The sequence below is a fragment of the Capra hircus genome, chromosome 9 (assembly GCF_001704415.2).
Source record: "Capra hircus breed San Clemente chromosome 9, ASM170441v1, whole genome shotgun sequence".
Lineage (NCBI taxonomy): Eukaryota > Metazoa > Chordata > Mammalia > Artiodactyla > Bovidae > Capra > Capra hircus.
In genome coordinates this window covers 10,140,819-10,163,164 of record NC_030816.1, presented here as the reverse complement: position 1 = coordinate 10,163,164, position 22,346 = coordinate 10,140,819, and the positions used below count along the sequence as shown (strand labels likewise).

Here is a 22,346-nt window from a genome sequence, read left to right as displayed (position 1 = left end):
AAAGCTTTCATCCGTTTCTAAGAGGAGACTTTAATCTCTGAAAGGCTCCAAGTCTGTTTTTATTCAGAGGAAATAGAGCAGTGGGACCCAGAGAAAGATAGAAAGATTTCCTTGTGGGAAACATCTCTTACATGTAAGTAATTGATTCGTATTTGCTGACGAAAACTGGACTGAATCAGGCTTTAAAAAAATGAAAAGAACTTACACAGCCACGTGGGATGGTTCTCTTTCAAAATGTGCTTGGTTTTTAGATCAGGCTGGGTAGCCTCCAGCTAGCAGGAGAAGTTCAAGATCCCCCCAACTCTCTTGCTTTTGTAAATAAAATTTTATTGATACACAGCCATGTGCATCTGTATAAACATTGTCCGTGGCTTCTTTTGCCATATAAGTTGTGACATATCCCACAAGCCTAATATGTTTATGATCTGACCCTTTTCGATAACGTTTGTTGACCTTTACTGTTTAATGCTGCGATGAGACTGCCATTCCTGGCATAAAAGTAACTAAGATGCATGTTTCCAATTGGTGAGAGTACACTCCTTGCCATGTAGCAGACTGTTACAGATAAATAATCTATCAACAGTTATTCTCCAGGCCCCAGAGGAGTAATTACCATCCTGATGTAAGGAAGAAGTGGCTGTCCAGACAGCCTCTTGGGGAAAAGAGTTTTGTAGAACAGAGGGCTGGGGTTAATGATGCTGGATCAGAGGTGAGTACCCCAGAGGCCTTGGCTGCTCACAATGGCTCTTTCGCCCTGAGGGGTATAAATAGGAAAGCTTGCTGTAACTTGTTACCCATAAAGGAACTCTTGTTTCCTCTGTATGTGTGTCAATAACTTGACATCTTTTTTTTTTCCCCTCAAAGAATTTTCATAAACCTGACCTATGTATGATGCGTTCTTTTGAAATAAGAGTCTTGAGGGCTAGATTCTAGTCAATTTCCATTTTAGTTCTGTTTTGTATAGTATTGTGAACTCATCACTAAGTTATTGATTGATTCTTCCTTATAAAAGTGATATTCAGGTTACTGGATTTCATTCTGGAACTTAAAGTTAGATTCTATTTCCTTGAAGTTAACCTTTTGGAAACAGCTGGTTTTGCTTTGTACTTTTGGTTTCACTGTGCAAAATGTTTATTTTTTGACGTCTACGACACTTCTCAAGCTTTAACAGTAATCCAGTTTGGGATAAGTCTCAAAAGGAAGTGGTGCATAGTCCATGTGAGTGTCTTGTACAGTCTTGTCTCCTTATTTCTGCTGTTACTGCCCAGATGCTCTACCTCCAGCTTCATACCTGCTATACTGTTACATGTGCTCACATCAGCCTCATGTGAACACTGTCTAATGTCCTCAGCAGAGGAGAGCAGTTACCAGACTCATGGATCTGTATTCAAGCCAACTGTTTACAGGTTCTGTCTTTGTGGCTGGTTAGGTCAGTGAAAGAGTATTTGTTTTCTCACATCTTATATTTAATGAGGGCTTCTCTGGTGGCTCAGCAGTAAAGAGTATGGGTGCAGGTGCAGTTAAGGAGATGGGAGAGATACAGGTTCAATCCCTGGATCAGGAAGATCCCCTGGAGGAGGAAATGCCAACCTGCTCCAGTATTCTTGCCTGGAAAATCTGATGGACAGAGGAGCTTGGCGGGCTACAGTCCATGGGATCACAAAGAGTCGGACACGACTGTGCGACTAACTTTCACTTTCTTTCAGTTTTTAATAAACCTTATCATTTGCCATATTTGTTATAGTTAGATAGACTCTAAATCTGCAACTAGATCTAGAATATACCCTACTACTTTATTCCTCTTATAAAATTAGAATATAATAATATTTTAAAATAATTCTAACATGGCTTAGAAAATCTTTAATGGGCTTTAGCCAAAAAAAAAAAAAAAAGTGAAGACAGACTCTTCTCACCTATAAATGGGTATATACCAAAAATTTCTTTCTGAGGCAATTCCTTAGAACTAGAAGGATATTTCTCATAGAATTAATATTATAAATATCAAATAGATTTCCAGTCAAGTCCACAAAAATCTATTAATCTATAGTATAGTGTAGTCTACAAACTGACAAGATATTAGGGGTCAGTACAGGCAAAAATAACAATTTTTCTGGGAGAACTCTTTTTCTTCTCATGTTTGAAGTATGTTGATTTATAATATATATTGCTTTCAAGTATATAGCACACTGATCCAGTATTTTTGTAGATTGTATTCCAAGTTATTATAAGATAATGGCTATAATTCCCTGTGCTGTACAATATATCCTTGTTGCTCATCGGTTGTATGCATAGTAGTCATATCTGTTAATCCCTGCCCCTAACTTGCTCCTTCTTCTACCTTCTGCCCTTCGGTAGGCACAAGTTTGTTTTCTGTATCTGTGAGTCTGCTTCTGTTTTGCATATACGCTCACTTGTATTATTTTTTAGATTGCACATGTAAGTGGTGTCATACAGTATTTGTCTTTCTCTGACTTATTTCACTAAGCATAATATTCCCTAGGTCCATCCATGTTGCTGCAAATGGCAGAATTTCCTTCTTTTATTATGGCTGAGTAATACTCTACTGTGCACATAGATATACACACAAACACACATATACATACACATATACCATATCCTGGAGCTTCCCCAGCAGCTCAGTGGTAAAGAATCCACCTGCAGTGCAGGAGGCATAAGAGATGTGGGTTCGATTCCTAGATCAGGAAAATCCCCTGGATTAGGGCATGGCAGCTCACTCCAGTATTCTTGCCTGGAGAATCCCGTGGACAGAGGAGTCTGGCAGGCTATGATCCATAGGATTGCAAAGAGGTGGGCATGACTGAAGTGACTTAGCACGCATGCATGCATACAACATCTTTATCCATTTAGCTGTTGAGGAGCTCTTGAGTTGCTTCCATGTCCTTGTTATTGTAAATAGTGCTGTTGTGAACATTGGGGTACCTGTATCTTTTCAAATTAATATTTTTGGTTTTTTTCCAGATATATACCCAGGAGTAGAATTGCTGGATCTTATGATAGTTCTATTTTTAGTTTCTTTGGGAAACCAACTACACTGTTTTCCATCATGTCTGGACCAAGTTGCATTCCCACCAATAGTACAGGAAGATTCCCTTTTCTCTGCATCCTCTCCAACATTTGTTATTTGTAGAGTTTTTGATAATAGCCTTTCTGACAGGTGTGAAGTCATATCTCTTTGTTTTTTTTATTTGCATTTCTCTAATAATTAGCAATCTTGAGGATCTTTTCATCTGTATGTCTTTTGGAGAAATATCTTGGGTCTTCTGCTCATTTTTTGATTGGGTTGTTTTTTGTTTTGATATTTAATGGTCAGGAAAATGCTTTCTTTTTGAATTCAGAACTCCAAAAGATGAGTGACTTTCCTACATCTTTACAGGACTGAGTCTCGTAATACTCCTGGATCATTTAGTTGCCATATGCTTCAAATTCTGAAAACAAAAGCAGTAACGTTTATATCATTTGTGACTTGAACTTTTCTCACTCATAAATTAAGTACTTGAAAGAGCAGAGTCTATCTACATATGAATGATTTCAGTGATAAAAGCCTACCTTTTATGCTTTTTTTCATATATTACCTTATTTGACATTTACAAGAAACCTTTGATGTTTAAAGGCCAAATATTATTACCCCTATTTTATAGCTGAGAAGACTGAGGATCAAAAGAGTAATGGAAACACTCAGGGACTGGAGGAACTGGAGATGAGTCTTGGTTGTTTTGTGAGGTCATGTGCATGTCATTTAAACTCTTGAACTTCAGCCTGCTTGTCTGTAAAGCGCATGTAATGAAACTAGTTTTGGAACGTTATTATGAAGATTGAATGAACTGATATACATGAAATATTTTGATAACATAAGATATATTATGCAGACTTTCATTCCGCTCTGAAAATGAAGATCATGGTGGCGATGTATTAATAAATGGTCACCAAGTTGAAAAACTAGAATGGTAATGAGACTCATCTGTATGATACAAGGAAATGGGGAATGTTTAGCTTAGAGAAAAATCAGGAGAAAGAGTTAGATATTTACTAAAGGGCTCTGGTTGTTAAGCATAGATTTCACTCAATTTAAAGAATTGGGGAGATATTCAAGCCCAGACCCTACAGTCACATGTTAGGAATATTGCAGGGGGGTTTAATTCTTCTCAGGTTTCTAATTTTGAGGTTCTGTTGTTGAAATCTTACAAACATTTAGAGTTAGGCTGAAATTCTTGATCACTGATTCCAAGGTCTGAGAAGTGTCAGTACTAGTGAGGATAGTCCTATGATGGAATAAAAATGGCAAAAAATGATTTTTAAAAATTGGTTTAGCAAATATTTCTTAAGCATTTACCATGTTGCAGGATGATGAGCTGAGCTAGGTGCCAGGGCATTACTAAACAGCCATTTCTGGTGTTTCATTGTTTGAACATATGAGATTCTGTTCTGTTTCCAATCATTCTCTCACCTTTTAAATATATCCCATGTCAGTCTTGATCATTCTAGGTCTTGGAAGGGAGGTGATAAAATGTTAACATTGCCCACTGCTTATGTTCTTGTTATTCCAACTGATTTATTTTCCAGTTTGATAGGAACTTTCTTGCCTAGATTTTAATTCTCCAGGGTAGAGTCAGAATGTGTTGAGATGACCTCCTAAAGAAAAAGGGAAAATAGATCACCTCATACAAAATGTGTTTTTGCATCATAGGCTCTGAGGATAAAATATGTGGTTAGATGAGTACCGTACCAGAACCCTAATGCTATTTAAATACATGGATGAGTGCATTGTGTGTATTTTATGTATTTAAAATTGAGATTTTTGTTTGAACAGTGTCTTTCATTTGGTGTATTTCATGGTGATTTATCGTAATAGACTGCTTTAAATCATCTGAAATAGCAAGACATATGAATTTCAACAATAACTTCCCCAAGGCTAGAGAAGTCAGCAGGAGCTCAAACCGCTAGGTAGACAGGTTTTTTCCCCCCTCAAACTCATATGCAAGTGTAAAACTTTTATGAGGCTGCTTTAACGAGGCCCTTTGGGATTTAGGGTTATTTATCTAAGCTCTTATGAAAAATGAAAACTTTTCTATGTTTAGCCCTGGAAAGCAAAACTGCTCCTAACAATACTGTGAGTTGGGAGAATGAATCCTGTTCTGCAGACTGATTCAAAAATAAAGTACAGAAACTCTGGGGCCAGTGTCTTCAGCACTGATATGATAGGAAGGGGGTAATGACATCAGAGCCAGCGTTTCAAGGCCTCCTTTAATTAAAACAAAAATTTAACTCTATTATGCTGGTAATTTAGGGTGTGCATGACTTACTGAAAGGACTTTCAGCCCGAGAGTCCTGTTTCCCAGAGCACTCTGGTGCCTCGTTGGAGTTGAGTTGCCCCAGGACAGTATCACCTGATACAAGGTCTGTGGGCACTTTTTCACTTATGGCTTCTGTACATGTTGAAGTCTTTGACTTCCCTCTTCTGCTGAGAAGAGGGCCATGAAAAGGAGACTGTAAGATTAATGTGCCCAAATCGCTCTGTACATAACCCAGCAGAAGAGCTGAAGCTGCCGCAGGAAAAATTTTGCAGTCTTAAAAACATGTTCAGCTTCTTTGTAGGTATGTTCTGGTTTGATGAGTCTGGGTCCTGCAGTGAATCTATTTTTAGACCCTGAGAGTTAAGATTTTAAATTATCTGTGATGCGGTACAATTATGGGGAGTAAGGACCTTGTGAGGGTAGAGAGCAAATATTAACAAAATCAGGGACAAGATCTTCTGCAGCCTTTAAGAACTTAGCACAGTCAGTTTAGCTTGGGTGTGTTCAGCCCAGCTGGCAGAAATTTTAAGAGGAGAAGGTGAGTGGATAAATGGATGAATGTGTGGATAAAAAGGTGAAGTTGAGAGATGGATCGACAGATAAAACTAATTGTTGATAATGATTGTTGGTGAATAGGTTTCAGTGTTACAGGGTGAGAATAAAGAATTGGACAAACAGACACGTCTAAGTGAAATCATGGCGACAAATGCGGAGTTTTAAAGACATATGAGATAAAAAAATGAGAACTTCTTGCCAGTGAGCATTTGTGGATTGTTTCTTAAGGGTCTTACCTCAACAATTAACCTTAAGAATACCAATGTAAGTCATTGGAAGTAGTATTTCACTTAGTGGAATCTGGGAACTTCTGAGTTTCCACCTCTGATTCTGAGACAGTGCAGAGAAGAATAAGGGTGTGAAGCACACAGATAATATTTCTAATGAGGAAAGCACCAAACTACCAGCTGGCAATTATGATGCAGAGCACAGAGGGGACAGAGGGCAAACACTGAGAGAGATGCCGATGGCAGGAATGGTGGCTGAAGGCCAAAGGTAGATACAGTGCAAGCATAAAACTTTAAACAGGTTGGGGAAATGTCAAAATCAACTTCAGTTTAGAAACTTCTATTCTGGAAGAATCTCAAAGCAGTTGCAAATGGGAAGAAGACTGTATGTACACTTGGTTTTAACTCTTCAATTTGAGCAGCTGTTGTAACAGTTGAGTTGCTAGGCACTGTCAGGAATAGACTATTTTAATTTTGGAGAAATCCAACTGTTAAAACAGCTGTTTGGTGTGATTAGACTTAGGCTGGCTCTACTTTGGTTACATGGCCTAATGGGATCATAGCACCAGGCAGATTGGCTGTTAATATAATTTTATTGGAAGTAACTAAAAGACGAATGGATGGTGGGTTAAACACCGACTTTCCAAAGAAACTACACTCCCTTGTTTATTTTGGCAAAGTACAAAAGCAAATAATACAGACTTTTACCTTATTCTGACTTCATGGGAATTACCTGAAATAATTTTGCCTTATGTTCCTTGCATGCAGCCTTTTTTCCTGTGGCACTTAAAAGAAGTCTCCCTAGTTTTATTAACATCTGTTTATTGTCTCCTAATAATATATCTATTCAGGTCACCTCAAGTAGTATCACTTGTTTTTTGTTGTTGTTGTTGTTATCTAAACAAAGTGCTATTAACAGCAACCACCAAATATGTCAGTTTGTAAACATCACAATTTTTTATATCTAGAATAACTTGAGTGACGCTGACAATGACGAACATCTTGGATTCGAAATTTACCATCTCAAGTCCTTTTTTTTCGTGGAAAAGACCACTGATTAAGTTAGTTTCAGTAAATTTTTAAAGATTTAAAGTACTTATAAGATGATTTGATTGATTTTTTGCATTAAAAACTAATCTTACTTCATATAATGCTAATACCTATTGTAAACATTCAAAGATAAGTTTCATATATTTTCAAAGTGAAAATAGCTTTAACTTTTTATAGGATCATCAAAATAGTCATTTTCATTGTAAACATTTAAAACAATACAGGAAAATACAGTTTAAAAAAGCAAGCAGAATTATAATTTCAGTCTGCATAGGAAACTAATAACATTTTTGGCACTCTTCCTTGTATACATCTCTTTATGTATATATACACAAAAAGATATGGTTAAAAGATTTTATTTTACAGAAATTAATTTCAACTATATGAATTTTTCTTTATTTTACTGTGTGTGTGTGTACGTGTGTGTGTTTTAACTTGTGAAAATATTGTGACTATCTTTCCATGTCAGTGTAAACCATGTCAGGTCCTGATTTTGGAGGGTTTCATATTTTGAAGTAGTGACTTATTTTTGCTAGTTTCTAAAACTCGGTGTTATAAATATTAGAAAGCAGAATTGAAGATGATGCCTGGGATGTTAATAGGAGATGAACTTAGGTATCAGAAGTATACTTCCACTGAAATAAATGTTTCTTTCACTAACTAAAGCAAGTTTATAGGTTTTGAATGTTTCTATCAATAACTTAACCAAAAAACCCAACAATAAACAAATGGGACCTAATTAAACCTAAAAGCTTTTGCACAATAAAGGAAGCCATAAACAAAATGAAAAGATGACCCACAAAATGAGAGAAAATGTTTGCAAACAAAGCAATTGACAAGGGATTATAATACCTTCAAAATGTACAAGAGCTCATGCAGCTCAATATCCAAAAAACAACCCAATCAAACAATGGGCTGAAGATCTAAATAGCCACTTCTCCAGAGAAGACATACAGATGGTCAAAAAGCACATGAAAAGATGTTCAGCACTGCTCATCAGTCACTTCAGTTCAGTCACTCAGTCATGTCCAACTTTGCAACCCCATGGACTGCAGCACGCCAGGCTTCCCTGTCCATCACAAACTCCCGGAGTTTGCTCAAACTCATGTCCATTGAGTCAGTGATGCCATCCACCCATCTCATCCTCTGTCGTCCCCTTCTCCTCCTGCCTTTAGTCTTTCCCAGCATCAGGGTCTTTCCCAGTGCTCATTATTAGAGAAAGGTAAATCAAAACTACAAGGAAGTATCACCTCACACCAGTCAAATGACCATCATCAAAAAGTCTGCAAGCAATAAATGCTGAGAACGGTGTGGAGAAGAGGGAGCCCTACTACTCTGCTGATGGGAATGAAAATCGGTACAGCGGTTATGGAGAACAGCATGGAGGTTCCTTAAAAAACTAGAAATAGAACTACTTTATGACCCAGCCATCCTACTTCTGGGCATATATCCAGAGAAGACCTTAATTTGAAAGGATACATGCACCCCAGTGTTCATTGCAACACTGACATGGAAGCAATCTACATGGCCATTGACAGGAAATTGGATAGAGAAGGTGTGATACATATGTATTAATACAATGGAATATTACTCAGACATAAAAAATAAGGAAATATGCTATTTGCAGCAAAATGGATGGACTTAGAGATTATACTAAGCGAAGTCAGAGAAAGACACATCGTATAATATCACATGTATATGGAATCTAAAAAGATGATAGAAATGAATTTATTTACAAAATAAAAACAGATTCACAGACTTTGAAAACAACTTATGGTCACCAAAGGGGAAAGGTGTGGGGTAGGGGGGATAAATATGAGTTTGAATTTAACATTAACAAACTACAGTTTGAAACAGATAATCAACAAGGACCTACTGTGTAGCCCAGGGCACTCTACTCAATATTCTATAATAATCTAAGTAGGAAGAGAATTTGAAAAACAATGAATATATGTATATGTATAATTGAACCACTTTGCTGTACACCTGAAACTAATACATTATAAATAAACTATACCCCAATAGAAAATAAAAATTAAATTAAAAACTATAATAAAAAATACTTTAGTTATAAATGAAATATTTTTGTTATTTTAAAATGAATTAAATATAAGCTTTTTTGGTTTGACTGGTAAGAAACATTGTATTGCTATCTTTCTACTTTCTAGGCTTAAAAATGCAATCTTCCCTCATTTTAACATTCACAAATAATTTCTCATTATAATATAAATTTGTTCAGAGGATGGCAATATTTTTATATTCACCATATATTTGTATTGCTATTAAAATTTTTTTCTAAATGGTTATACTCATTAAGATATGCTAACACAAATATTATGATATGTAATTACTTCAAGTGAAACTTTTAAAGTATTTTATCAAAAATGGTAAATTAGAAATCAGACTTTAACCTAAAAAAATGGTGATTCTTAGTCTCAGGTCCATGAATCTTAAAAACATGCTAAGTGAAAGAAGCCAGGAAAAAAAAAAAAAAAAAGGTCATCATGTGTTGTATGATTTCGTGATTATGAAAGGAGGTCATTGGTCTTGGGGAATTAGGTGGTCTGAGAAACATTCAAAATTCTATGCAATGTTCTCTTTGTATAAGTGAACACTGTTGTAGAAAGAGAGTCCGTAGTTTTAATCATATTATGTAGACCTGTGACTTTAAATGGTTTAGAAATCACTACTTGGAAGCATTTAAAAAAATGAGTTTGCATTTTTTGTTCTCCTTTTATAAATATATAATAGGGTTCTATCACAACCGTTTAAGCCTTCTGCCTGTTAACTTTTAAAGATTTTTTTTGTTCATTAACAATACCACTTTAAAAAATATAAATCCCTATGGTTTATGAGTTTGGTTTAATTTCTTTAGATTTTTCTGGAAAGATTCTTTTTTATTGATTTGTTTTTTACTCCTATGCCGTTAGTATATCTTGACTTTAATTTTGAGTATGGCATAAGATTTTTTAATTTGTTTTCTTCCAGATATCCTTTTGTATACTTGACATTTTCTACAACAGAAAGTTTAAAAAAAATAAAAACAGAAGGAAGAGCTGGCCTCTTTAGATGAACTTCTTCAAATTAAGACATCTTTAATGATATTACTTTTAATTATGACATTTCTGGCAGGCATGTTTATAGAGTCAGTTCTCTTCTTCAGTGATAAGGATAAAGCCAGTTCTGTGTTCTCAACAACTGGTATCTTGCAGTATTCCAGGCATTTATAAAAAAGCAAAATCTCTTGACATGAATTAATACACTTAATTTTGAGATTGCTTTGTTGGTATCTTGTTTAAGCAGGACCATTTCTCCACATGTAAGAAGTCTGTATCTCTCTCTTGACAAGGTTGTAGGTCTTAGGAGCAAAGTTTGAAAGCCATAGCTTTTAGGAATTGTGTACCAAAACCTCTTCTCTCTGGAGCCCTTTAATTAAAAGAAAATTGAAGAATTGTGTTGACATTTGTGACTTTTAAAAGCTCATTTTTTTCCTGTGATTTTTGAAGAAAACACTGTAATTTCAAAGAAATACTGTTCATTACTTAATGAAACTTATTTTAAAATTTGTAAGCAGTTGTTGGTATGTGCATTTTTCAGTTTCTATTTTTAGAAATTAGTACTTTTAAAATATTTAAATATGGTGGAGTTTAATATGACTTATCATAAATATGCCAGCATATTTCATTGTTTCAGAATTTTGTGTTCTTGATAATATATAAGAATTTTTAAATTTTTTATTTTTTGTTCAAATCATGTTTTAAATGGTAGCATTTTTTTGATGATTCTAGCACCAAGTTTTGATCATTTGCCTGATTTAATATCTTGAGTGCTTAAATTAATGAGACTATCACTGTTATAGCTTTGAAATTGAACTTTAAGAATCTACAGATATAAACAATATTATATTTCAACTTCATTAATTGTCTGTTTTAAAATCTTTTTTAGGACTGAAGTGTCCAAATCAACTACTAAAATATGAGAAAAATGAGTTTAAATATTTTCAAGTTGAGCTCTTTTATACCATACAGTATGTTGGGCTCTTGAGATAATTGTAATTTTTGGTAGAGGTGTTCAGTTCAGTTCAGCCGCTCAGTTGTGTCTGACTCTTTGCCACCCCATGAATCACAGCACGCCAGGCCTCCCTGTCCATCACCAACTCCTGGATCTCACTCAAACTCATGTCCATCGAGTCGGTGATGCCATCCAGCCATCTCATCCTCTGTCGTCCCCTTCTCCTCCTGCCCCCAATCCCTCCCAGCATCAGGGTCTTTTCTAATGAGTCAACTCTTTGCAGGAGGTAGCCAAAGTATTGGAGTTTCAGCTTCAGCATCATTCCTTCCAATGAACACCTAGGACTGATCTCCTTTAGGATGGACTGGTTGGATCTCCTTGCAGTCCAAGAGACTCACAAGAGTCTTCTCCAACAGCACAGTTCAAAAGCATCAATTCTTTGGTGCTCAGCTTTCTTCACAGTCCAACTCTCACATCCATACATGACCACTAGAAAACCCATACCTTTGACTAGACAGACCTTTGTTGGCAAAGTAATAACTCTGCTTTTCAATATGCCATCTAGGTTCGTCATAACTTTCCTTCCAAGGAATAAGGGTCTTTTAATTTCATGGCTGCAATCACTATCTGCAGTGATTTTGGAGCCCCCAAAATAAAGTCTGACACTGTTTCCACTATATCATCTCTATTTTGTCGTTTTTGCCTTTGTTACATTAAATGACCTATGTTTCCTAGAAGACTATATATCACCTTTCTATTTTCTCAGGTTCTTTCCTTAATATTGATTGGTGTCTGATTCAGTCTCAATTTCACCATTTTTATTAGAGGTGACTTTTTTCTCCCTTCTCATTGCCTCTTTAAAAATAGATAGGCCACCGTTGCTTCTCTAGGGAATTTTGGCAAGGCAAAAGTTTGGAAATAAGGATGGTGTGTCCTCTGCTTGCATTTGATCTCTTAGACTAAGGTCACCTGGTTGACAGCTCTGGTCTCCTAGGAAAACTCGTTCTCTCCCAGTACTTTAAAAATCACAAGAAGTATCTTGTTGATTTTATAGGTCTAACGTGATTGAGGTCTATGATATCTTTGTAGGAAATACCAGAAATAATTCTGGATTATTATAATCCTGTTTCTTAAATGTTGCTATCATTAAGAGAATTTGTATTGCTATTTGAGCTCAAGTATCACCTTTGGCTTAATCAATGCATACTCTAAATAACACATAATGAGTTTGATAGTTGGTTTAAGACAAACTGAATTTTCTTCCTCTTTCCTTCTTGCTCTCTTTTCTTCCTAAATTAAAAAAAAAAAAAAATGAAAACATTAACTCAAGTTTTGGAGAAAAGTTACCTGTAGTTCTAACTTTCCAAAACAACTATTTTCATTTTTCATGTAGTACTTTCTCTCTTTATCCATGGATGTAATGTTTCATGTGATTAAAGGAATACTTTATACAATTAAAATTATAAAGAAAATATGTAAATTTTAACATTAAAAAAATAAGTCCTGGGCCAATAAAGTGTATAATGCAGAGTGGAGGTAGGAGGAGAAGGACAGGATGAATATTAGGAATTTGAGCCATATTAGTTCCAGCTGGATTGTCTGATTTAAAAAATAAGACCGTTGAAATTATTAAAAAATGACATGTTCTAAGATATCTAAAATTTATCCTGTTATATGCCTTTGGATTTGTGTGTGTGTGTAGAATTTTTTTAAAAACCTAGTTGCTTTTGACTTGTTTAAGATATAAAAGAAGAATGAGATTTAGACAGAGAAACATGCTTGAGTTTCTTTTCCATCACTGACTGTGTGATCAGGACAACATTCTTCACCTTTCTGAGCTTCAGTAGGGATAAAAATTGTTGAATCACAGAATAATTTAAGATTAGACTCAAAAGGTAAATTTTGGATTTACATACCACACAAATATTTGTAATTGTGTAGAAACATGAATAACTATGAGGTTGGTACAAAAGTATTTGAGGTTTCTGACTGTGAATTTCAAATCATTGTAACTTGCCTCAAACACATCTTTATTAATCAAAATAGGAACCATTACAGTCAACACATTTTTGCCATTGAGAAATAAGTTTATTTTTATAGCATAAAAATTCATGCTTCAGGATTCAGCAAACTCTAGGAAAGCGTTTCTTTTGCCTCCTGGTTGTGGAAGCATTTTCTCTGCAAAAAGTTGTTGAGTTGCCTGAAGGAAGTAGTAGTCAGTTCGCAAGAAGTCAGGTGAATATGGCAGATGAGGCAAAACTTCATAGCCCAATTCATTTAACCTTTGAAGTGTTGATTGTGCAACCTGAGGTCAAGTATCGTCATGCAGAAGAATTGGTCCCATTCTTGATCAATGACAGCTGCAGACATTGCAGTTTTTGACGCATCTCATCGATCTGTGGACCATACTTTTCAGATGTAATGGTTTTGGCAGGATTCAGAAAGCTGTAGTGGATCAGACAGGCAGCAGACCACCAGTGGCCGTGACCTTTTCTCGGTGCAAGTTTGGCTTTGGAAAGTGATTTGGAGCTTCTTCTTGGTCCAGTCACTGAGCTGGTCATCGCTGGTTGTTGTATAAAATCCACTTTTCTCCACATCTCACGATCTGATTGAGAAATGGTTTGTTATTATTGCATAGGATAAGAGAAGACGATACTTAAAAACTTTTTTTTTGATTTGCAGTCAGCTCATGAGGCACCTACTTATCAAGCTTTTCCACCTGTCCAATTTGTTTCAAATGCTAAACAACCATAGAATGATCAACGTCGAGTTTTTCGGCAACTTCTCGTGTATTTGTAAGAGGATCAGCTTCAGTGATAGCTCTCAAGTGGTCGTTGTCAACTCCCAATGACTGGTCACTGTACTTCTTATCTTCAAGGCTCCCATTTCCTTTGCAAAACTTCTTGAACCACTGCTGCACTGCATGTTCATTAGCAGTTCATGGGCCAAATGTATTGTTGATGTTGCGAGTTGTCTCTGCTGCTTTATGACCCATTTTGAACTGGATTTTAAAAAAATCACTCATATCTGCTTTTTGTCTAACACCATTTCTATAGTCTAAAATAAATATAAAATAAACAATGGCAAACAATGCCATTAGCAAAAAAGCATAAAGCAAGAAATATTCATTAAAATGATGTATAACATAGCCACATTTATTTAAGAATGTATTCCAATATCAAATGGCAAAATTCAACAATACAAAACCACACTGACTTTCTGTTGGTATTCAGTCGTTTAGCCATGTCCAGGTCTTCATGTCCAGACTGCAACACGCCAGGCTTCCCTGTCCTTCAGCATCTCCCAGAGCTTACTCAAACTTGTGTCTGTTGAGTCAGTGATGCCATCTAACCATCTCATCCTCTGTTGTCCCCTTGTCCTCCTGCCTTCAGTCTTTCCCAGCATCAGCCTCTTTTTTCTAATGAGTCAGCTCTTCCCATCAGGTGGCCAAAGTATTGGAGCTTTAGGTTGAGCATCAGTCCCTCCTATGAATATTCAGAATTGATTTCCTTTAGACTTGACTGGTTTGATCTCCTTGTAGTCCAAGGGACTCGCAAAAGTCTTCTCCAGCACCACAGTTCAACAGCATCAGTCCTTTCATGCTCAGCCATCTTTATGGTCCAACTCTCACATCCATACATGATTGTTGTTGTTTAGTGGCTCAGTCGTGTCCAACTCTTTGCAGCCTCATGGACTGTAGCCCACCAGGCTCCCCCATCCATGGGACTCTCCAGGCAAGAACACTGGAGTGGGTTACCATTACATCCATACATGACTGCTAGAAAAACCATAGCTTTGACTAGATGGACCTTTGTCAGCAAAGTAATGTCTCTGCTTTTCAATATGCTGTCTATGTTTGTCATAGCTTTTCTTCCAAGGAGCCAGCCTCTTTTAATTTCATGGCTGCAATCACCATCTGCAGTGATTTTGGAGCCCCCAAAAATAAAGTCTCTCACTGTTTCCATTGTTTCCCCATCTATTTGCCATGAAGTGATGGGACTGGATGCATGATCTTCATTTCTTGAATGTTGAGTTTTAAGCCAGCTTTTTCATGCTCCTCTTTCACTTTCTTCAAGAGGCTCTTTAGTTCCTCTTTGCTTTCTGCCATAAGGGTGATGTTATCTGCATATCTGAGGTTGTTGATATTTCTTCCGTCAGTCTTGATTCCAGCTTGTGCTTCATCCAGTACAGCATTTTGCATGTTGTACTCTGCATATAATTTAAATAAGCAGGGTGACAGCGTATAGCCTTGACGTTCTCCTTTACCAATTTGGAACCAGTCTGTTGTTCCATGTCCAGTTCTAACTGTTGCTTCTTGTCCTGCATACAGATTTCTCAGAAAGAAGGAAGGTAATCTGGTACTCCCATCTCATGAAGAAGTTTCCACAGTTTGTTATGATCCATACAATCAAAGGCTTTAGCATAGTCAATGAAACAGAAGTAGACGTTTTTCTGGAATTCTTTTGCTTTTTCTGTGTTCCAACAAATGTTGGCAATTTGATCTTTGGTTCTGTGTTTTGCATCAACCTAACAACATGTATAACTTACTGTCTTTTTCCACTATGAATATCATTTCTGAAATTGAATGTGTCCTTTTGTGTAAATTTTGATGACTGGATACATTGGATAGATTATGTGTAAACTCTAAGATCTCATGAGGAAACTTGGCTTGTCCAAGGTCACGTGCTGGTGGGTAACGAGGTAGTACTAATGTATTTTGTTTTCTGTTTGAGTGTCCTCTTTGATAGATCACAGCATAGCCATCTGTCAGTATGTTGACACCTTAACAGCATTAATACATATCTTTTTCCTGTACCACAGATCACATCAACATCATAACATAACTTGTTTCTGATTATAAAAAATAACACTTGGAAAATAAGAAAGAAGAAAATGTAAAACACAGATTATTATATTCCTCTCATGGAAATAACCACTTATATTTATTGTGTTACCTCTTAATTTCTTTTTTCTCACCGTAGAACTCTTTTCACTTACCATGGGGTACAGCTATTTTCCCTGTGCCCATCTTACCACTTTTCTTATGTTTTAGAATATATGTATAATAAAGCAGCAGCTTAAGAATGATAAACTAGCTTCCTACAGAAAAATGATGTTGCTTTTAACTGTATATTTTACAACTAAAGAGTTCACATACAAAAGAAACAGGCGTTGATCCTACTCCTGATTTTCTTAGAGAGGATACAATGCTTATGGTGTCCTCAGTGTAACAAGCGGGGAGAGAGCAGGCTCTGAACTCAGGCCTGCATGAGTGAATCCTGGTCCCATCACCCACTAGCTGTGTGACGTTGGACCATCACGTAAACTCTCTGACCTTTGGTTTCCTCAACTTTAATTGGTCTGCCTTTCAGGGCTGCTATAGGTTAGAGACCGGAGAAGGCAATGGCACCCCACTCCAGTACTCTTGCCTGGAAAATCCCATGGACGGAGGAGCCTGGTAGGCTGTAGTCCATGGGGTTGCTAAGGGTCGGGCACGACTGAGCGACTTCACTTTCGCTTTTCACTTTCATGCATTGGAGAAGGAAATGGCAACCCACTCCAGTATTTTTGCCTGGAGAATCCCAGAGACAGAGGAGCCTAGTGGGCTGCCGTCTGTGGGGTCGCACAGAGTCAGACACGACTGAGCGACTTAGCAGCAGCAGCATAGGTTAGAGACAGCCAACAAGAGAGTGCCTGGCCCTCTGAATGGGTAGGCACAGGTGAGACAGCACTCAGAAGCAATCTAAGGCTTAAAACCTGTCCAAATTAAGCATAAATATAGAGAGCATGCTCTCACCATAAGCTAACTCTGTTCTGTTCTAAAACAATTTATTTGTGTAATTCACCATTTCCCTTTACTCCTGCAAATATAATTACTGGCAAAAGAGGAGTGGAAAATGATGAAAAGTGAAAGTGGCGTGAAGATGTTCTCTGATTGGCAGAAGCCTTAACTCTGAGCTACAGCAGCCCCGGTCCATGTGGTGGTGTTCCCTTCATCTTGGGACACCCTTACAGGATGAGCCGGGTTAAGTGTTGCAGATTAGTCCCCAAGGGACATTTCCGCTCCAAGGCAGTTACTTGTTGAGGCAAGAGATCCAATTTAGAAAAAGCAAAGACCCTTTCAAGAAACTTAAAAAAATTTCAGGATAAAAATAGCTTTAGTAACGACCTATTGTGGGTGATGGGCCAGGGGGTATAGATTCTGAAAACTTAAGTTGTTTATTGAAGATACAATAAAAATGAAAAATTGCTATTGCTTTTAGCCAGCAAAAAGTCAATACCTGGGTGTGTCTGAGGAAAAACAACACTAATCTTTATTTCCACACTAGCTGCAGAATTAGAGAAATCCACAGGCCGTGGTTTCCGTGTCTGATTTAGGATCAATCCAAGATGTAGACACATCCCAGATAAGAACGCAAGGAAGGTGGTGGTGAAGTGTTGTAATAGGTACAAGTATGGAGTGAAGCAAGTAGTTAATTCTCATGAGGGAAAAAGGAGGACGTCCCCCCAAGGAAGTGATACCTAAGTGGATCTTGCAGGATGGACAGAAGTTCACCAGGAAAGATAGCAACCTTCCAGGTTCAGAAGACTGTATGAGCAAGACATGGGGTGTGTAGTATAAATCAGTTCAGGGAATGAAAAGGAACAGTGTGGTCTGTGGGGCCTAAGGAGGGTGGAGGAGAGGTTGGCTGCAAGCCACTGCACTAGTATGACATCGGGCTTTTACCTGAGACAGCAAGATTTTTATATCCCGTGAAATATTGGGAATGTTATATGATTAGTAAAAGTGGAAAGAAACAAGGCCATTAAATATAAAATAGTAATTTTTAAAACACAGAAAAGGCACTCGGCTTGCTGAAACTAAGCCATTTTTTTAGGAAAGTGGACAGTGTCATATTCCAGTCCTGCTAGTAGACAGATGCTTCAGAGAAGAGTTAACTCCCCACCACACATCAACAACGCATCAGCCTAATAACCTGTGGACCATGTAGCTAAACCATCTGCTGTGACTTGTCACATAAAGCATTAAACCCTGTATGCCCTCAGCCACGGATGCTCTTTCAACTTCCAGAATTCACCATTGATTTCGTTAAAGGTACCATTACAGAGAGAGGTTTAGAGAAAGGCAATACATAAAGAGTGTGTGTGTGTGTGTGTGTGTGTGTGTGTGTGTGTGTGTGTGTAAAGAGAAATATATTTATTTAATATACATATATGTTTCTCTTTAAAAATTAAGACAGTGGTAAGAGACACTTTGGTTAGGGGCTCAGGCAGGAAATACTTGAGTAAATAGAAGAGTTGATAAGAGCGAGACTCACACCGTTGTTGCTGTGTTTCTCCTAATGCTTTCCTGATTTTCCCTTTGCTTAAGCACTAGATGGGGGTCCCAGATTCAAGGACCATAGAGAACACCTTCTGATTCTGAAGTTAGGAAACCAGGATCCAGAGCCAGCCTTAGCATTTTCTAAATATCTGCCTCATTTCAGACAAGTCTCTTTGCTTTTCTAGCCCTCAGTTCCCTCATGTCACTGTGGGAGGAATTTCGAGTAGGTTCCACAGGGAGTAGCAAAGCTGCTCCGTGGGCCTCTGTGGCAGATGAAGTGAGGCCTCCTGCCGACCTTTCCCCTTCCAGCAGAGCAGCTTTGTTCTTGTTTGCATTACGAACAGGGCTTTTACAAGCTTTTTTAATAAAAGGATTCTGTCATGTTTTAAGTGTTTGAAAAAAGCAGAGCTAGATATTTCATAAGGCATATCCAGGTCAGGAAAAATTTCTGCATCTGGAAGATGGGATAACAATTGTTCTACGTCTTAGCATCTGGGGGTTGAACAAGATACTGCATGTGAGACAGGCCATAGAACAAAGGAAGCATTCAGTGTGTTATCTATTAGCACCCCCTGCATAGATCCCTCACAAATGAGACTGCATTTCCTATGACTCTTCACCTTTGAGTATGAGATGCTGACCTGAAAAATAATTGCCTTATTCATTTGTTTTATATCAGAAGCACTATAAGAATGCCTTGTACATCTTCTCTGAATTTTTAGTATAACCGTTTTATTTCTGTTTCTTATACATTGCTCTTTCTCTCCCACAGCAGAAAGTTTTCTCCTTATATCAGATTTTTGAAATACTTCTGGCCAAATGGAATGATGAAGTTGCACAAATCTGTGTGTTTCAGGCTCTCCAGCTTGTGGGAGAATGACATCAGCGTACACTCCCTCACCCTGCCCTCTACAACCTGCCTGGAGCTGCTGTTGATACTGTCGAAGAGTAATGCCACACTGCCTCCTTCCCTCCGCTGTATGAATTCTTTCCAGGTAAGGAGTGCTTCCTTGAGGGTGTCATTTCTCAGTTTGACTTGTCATTGTGTTTTAAGGATCCTGACTTTCATAGGAGCAGCCCATGGAAAGCTACATTTTCACATGATTTTAAACATAATGCAAGTATTTCCTTCTCTGACTCATTTTAAGTAAATGGACAAATGGAGCCTCAAAACTGATAAGGTGATTGTCAAGTAGTGACCTAACCCATATCTCCCAAACCCCAGGATTGGTTCTCTTTATCTCCATCTTTCCTGCCTCCAAGAGAAAAGGCAAGAACATTCAGCAAAGACACTTGGGAATGCTACTTCCCTTTTCCTAGCTTTGCCCTGAAACTGAAAATGAAAGTGAAGTCGCTCAGTCATGTCCGACTCTTTGCGACCCGTGGACTGTAGCCCACCAAGCTCCTCTGTCCGTGGGATTCTCCAGGCAAGAATACTGTAGAGGGTTGCCATTTCCTTCTCCAGGGGATCTTCCCGACCCAGGGATCGAACCCAGGTCTCCCACACTGCAGGCAGACGCTTTAACCTCTGCACCCCCAGGGAAGCCCTAGAACAAGGATTTTCAGCCATCATTAGTGTTGTCTGCTTTTAGCTTGCAGTCATGTTGCTGAATGGAGGATTAGCAGTGATCGTGTTCTACCCACTCTCTTTCCCTCTGTCCCCAGTCCTTCCCTCCTCTGAGATTTATCTGTGCTCCTGGTATTGGATGTGGTCAAACAGAACATCACATGTAGACTGACCACGAGGAAGAACCCCTCCCTGGTAGGCAGCTAGTTGTCACCAAGGTGGCATATGAGAATTCAGATGTTGACTAGTCCCTTCAGGTGTGACCCTATAGCTACCAAATGTTATCGAGCTTATCTCTAACTCTCAGCAATGGAAAAATATTCCCAAGCCCTCTAATGCTGGTGAGCAGGCCACATGCATTGCTGAGAAATGAGTGAATCTGGGTGGTTGTTTCTACTTGTGAAGAGTCGCTGATGGCCTAAGGTAACTTCCGAATCAGAGGATATTACTTGGTGCATCTCTGTGTTAAAACAAGATGTGGATGTTCCTGTGAATTACAGCTCAGGAATTTAGTTAATAATAACTGTTCCATAATAATTTACAACTGTATTCTCCTGGAATTCTGTTACATTGATTGTCTTTGTGATTGTCTTCCTGATAACACATTTCAGACTTTGGCTGTGGGATACCTGTTTGTATTTATCGTTACCCAACCGTTAATTCCAAGTTTTTGGATTCAAGGAACATAGAGAACAGATTCCGATTTTGTAGGAGAGGAAACTGAGATATAGAGAGATGGAGTCAGTTGGCCAGAGAACAGCCAGCATGTTAGAGACAGAGCTGGACTTGCCAGGCTTGTGCTGTGATAACGGAGTGGTCTCATCTACCTTGGAATGTCCACTACACCCCTTGAAGTGTTAGTCACTCGGTCGTGTTCGACTCTTTGTGACCCCATGGACTGTAGCCATGGACTCTAGCCAGGCTCATCTGTCCGTGGGAATCTCCAGGCAAGAATACTGGAGTGGGTTCCTGTTCCCTTCTCTAGGGGATCTTCCCGACCCAGGGATCAAACTGGGGTTTCCCACATTGCAGGCAAATTCTTTACCGACTGAGCCACCAGGGAAGACCTAATTATGTACTCATTTATGTATAATTTATTTACACCCCTTTTATGTACTGATATACTAATTTATAATTAATTTGTACTAATTTATAATTATTTATTAGTATACTTCCCTGCGGGGCTTCCCAGGTGGTGCTAGTGGTAAAGAATCCGCCTGCCAATGCAGGAGACTTAAGAGATGTGGGTCCGATCCCTGGGTTGGGAAGATCCCCTGGAGAAGAAAATGACAACCCACACCAATATTCTCGCATAGAGAATCCCATGGACAGAGGAGCCTGGTGGGCTACAGTCCATGGGGTCACAGAGTCGGACATGACTGAAGCAACTTAGCACACGTGCACATATACTGCCCTGAACCAGGACTGATTTGAAATTGTATGTATCAATCCGTATTTCTTCTAAGTTTTGCTCCTTGGATTGAACACTGAATAACACAGAAGTTTGCCCACAAACTTTTATGGGAGATGCAGGGAGCTTAATAGTGGTTATCTTTGGGGAGCGAGGCTGGAAGACAATTATGTTTTATTTCACTCCCTCCTACACTGTTGGTTGTTTTTATATGACAGGTGAGTGGGGAGCAAAAGAGATGACTCGGACTTGAAGGATTTTACAGCCTATTGGGGAGATAGAACAGTCATCCATGGGTGATATAAATTGAGAATCGTTTTATTACAAAGTATACTCCACACAAGTCTGAAAGAGAATAAAGGTAAAAGAGTAATCTAAGCCAGGCATGGGGGATTTGAGAGGAGGCCCAATTGTATATCTTCTGCAGGAGATGGAGGAAACCCAGCTCCCTTTGAGGATCTCACCTTGAGCACACATACACACACAGGCACAAAAGCCTAGCCCACCCTAAGTACCATCAGCGTTCGCTCCTGGCACCTTTCATCACGGGAGCTCTCGCCGTCAGGATGTTAATTACTGACTGTCCCCCTCGTTAGTGACTGATTTCAGGCCATTTGCCGAATACGATTGTCAGGGGCACACACGCTTTCCCAGTTTCAGTGGTACAGAGAAGCTGGGCACAGGTTCATGAACAGTGTCTGCTAAAGAGATGGTGTCCCTGCTGCTACCCCTGGAAAGACACACCAGGAACACTGCAGGAATCAACTTCCCCACGCAGGTCTTCACTCCAAGATACAGGATCAGTGAACAGGGTAGGATGTCTGTCAAGATTAGAAAGGGATGCTCTGCTTTTTCATCTTTGAAACACCTACCTCATCATTTATTACAA

At 38.3% G+C, this 22,346-nt stretch overlaps 1 protein-coding gene across 3 annotated transcripts in view; it reads left to right on the top strand.

Moving 5' to 3' along the window:
* The window catches only part of UBE3D (ubiquitin protein ligase E3D), a 159,730-nt gene that overhangs the window by 74,593 nt on the left and 62,791 nt on the right, over positions 1-22,346 (top strand). For all 3 annotated transcript variants that reach the window (XM_018052926.1, XM_018052928.1, XM_018052927.1), the window contains one exon: positions 19,336-19,474. In XM_018052926.1, the coding sequence (XP_017908415.1) occupies positions 19,336-19,474 (139 nt within the window). The remainder of the gene's footprint in view (positions 1-19,335; positions 19,475-22,346) is intronic.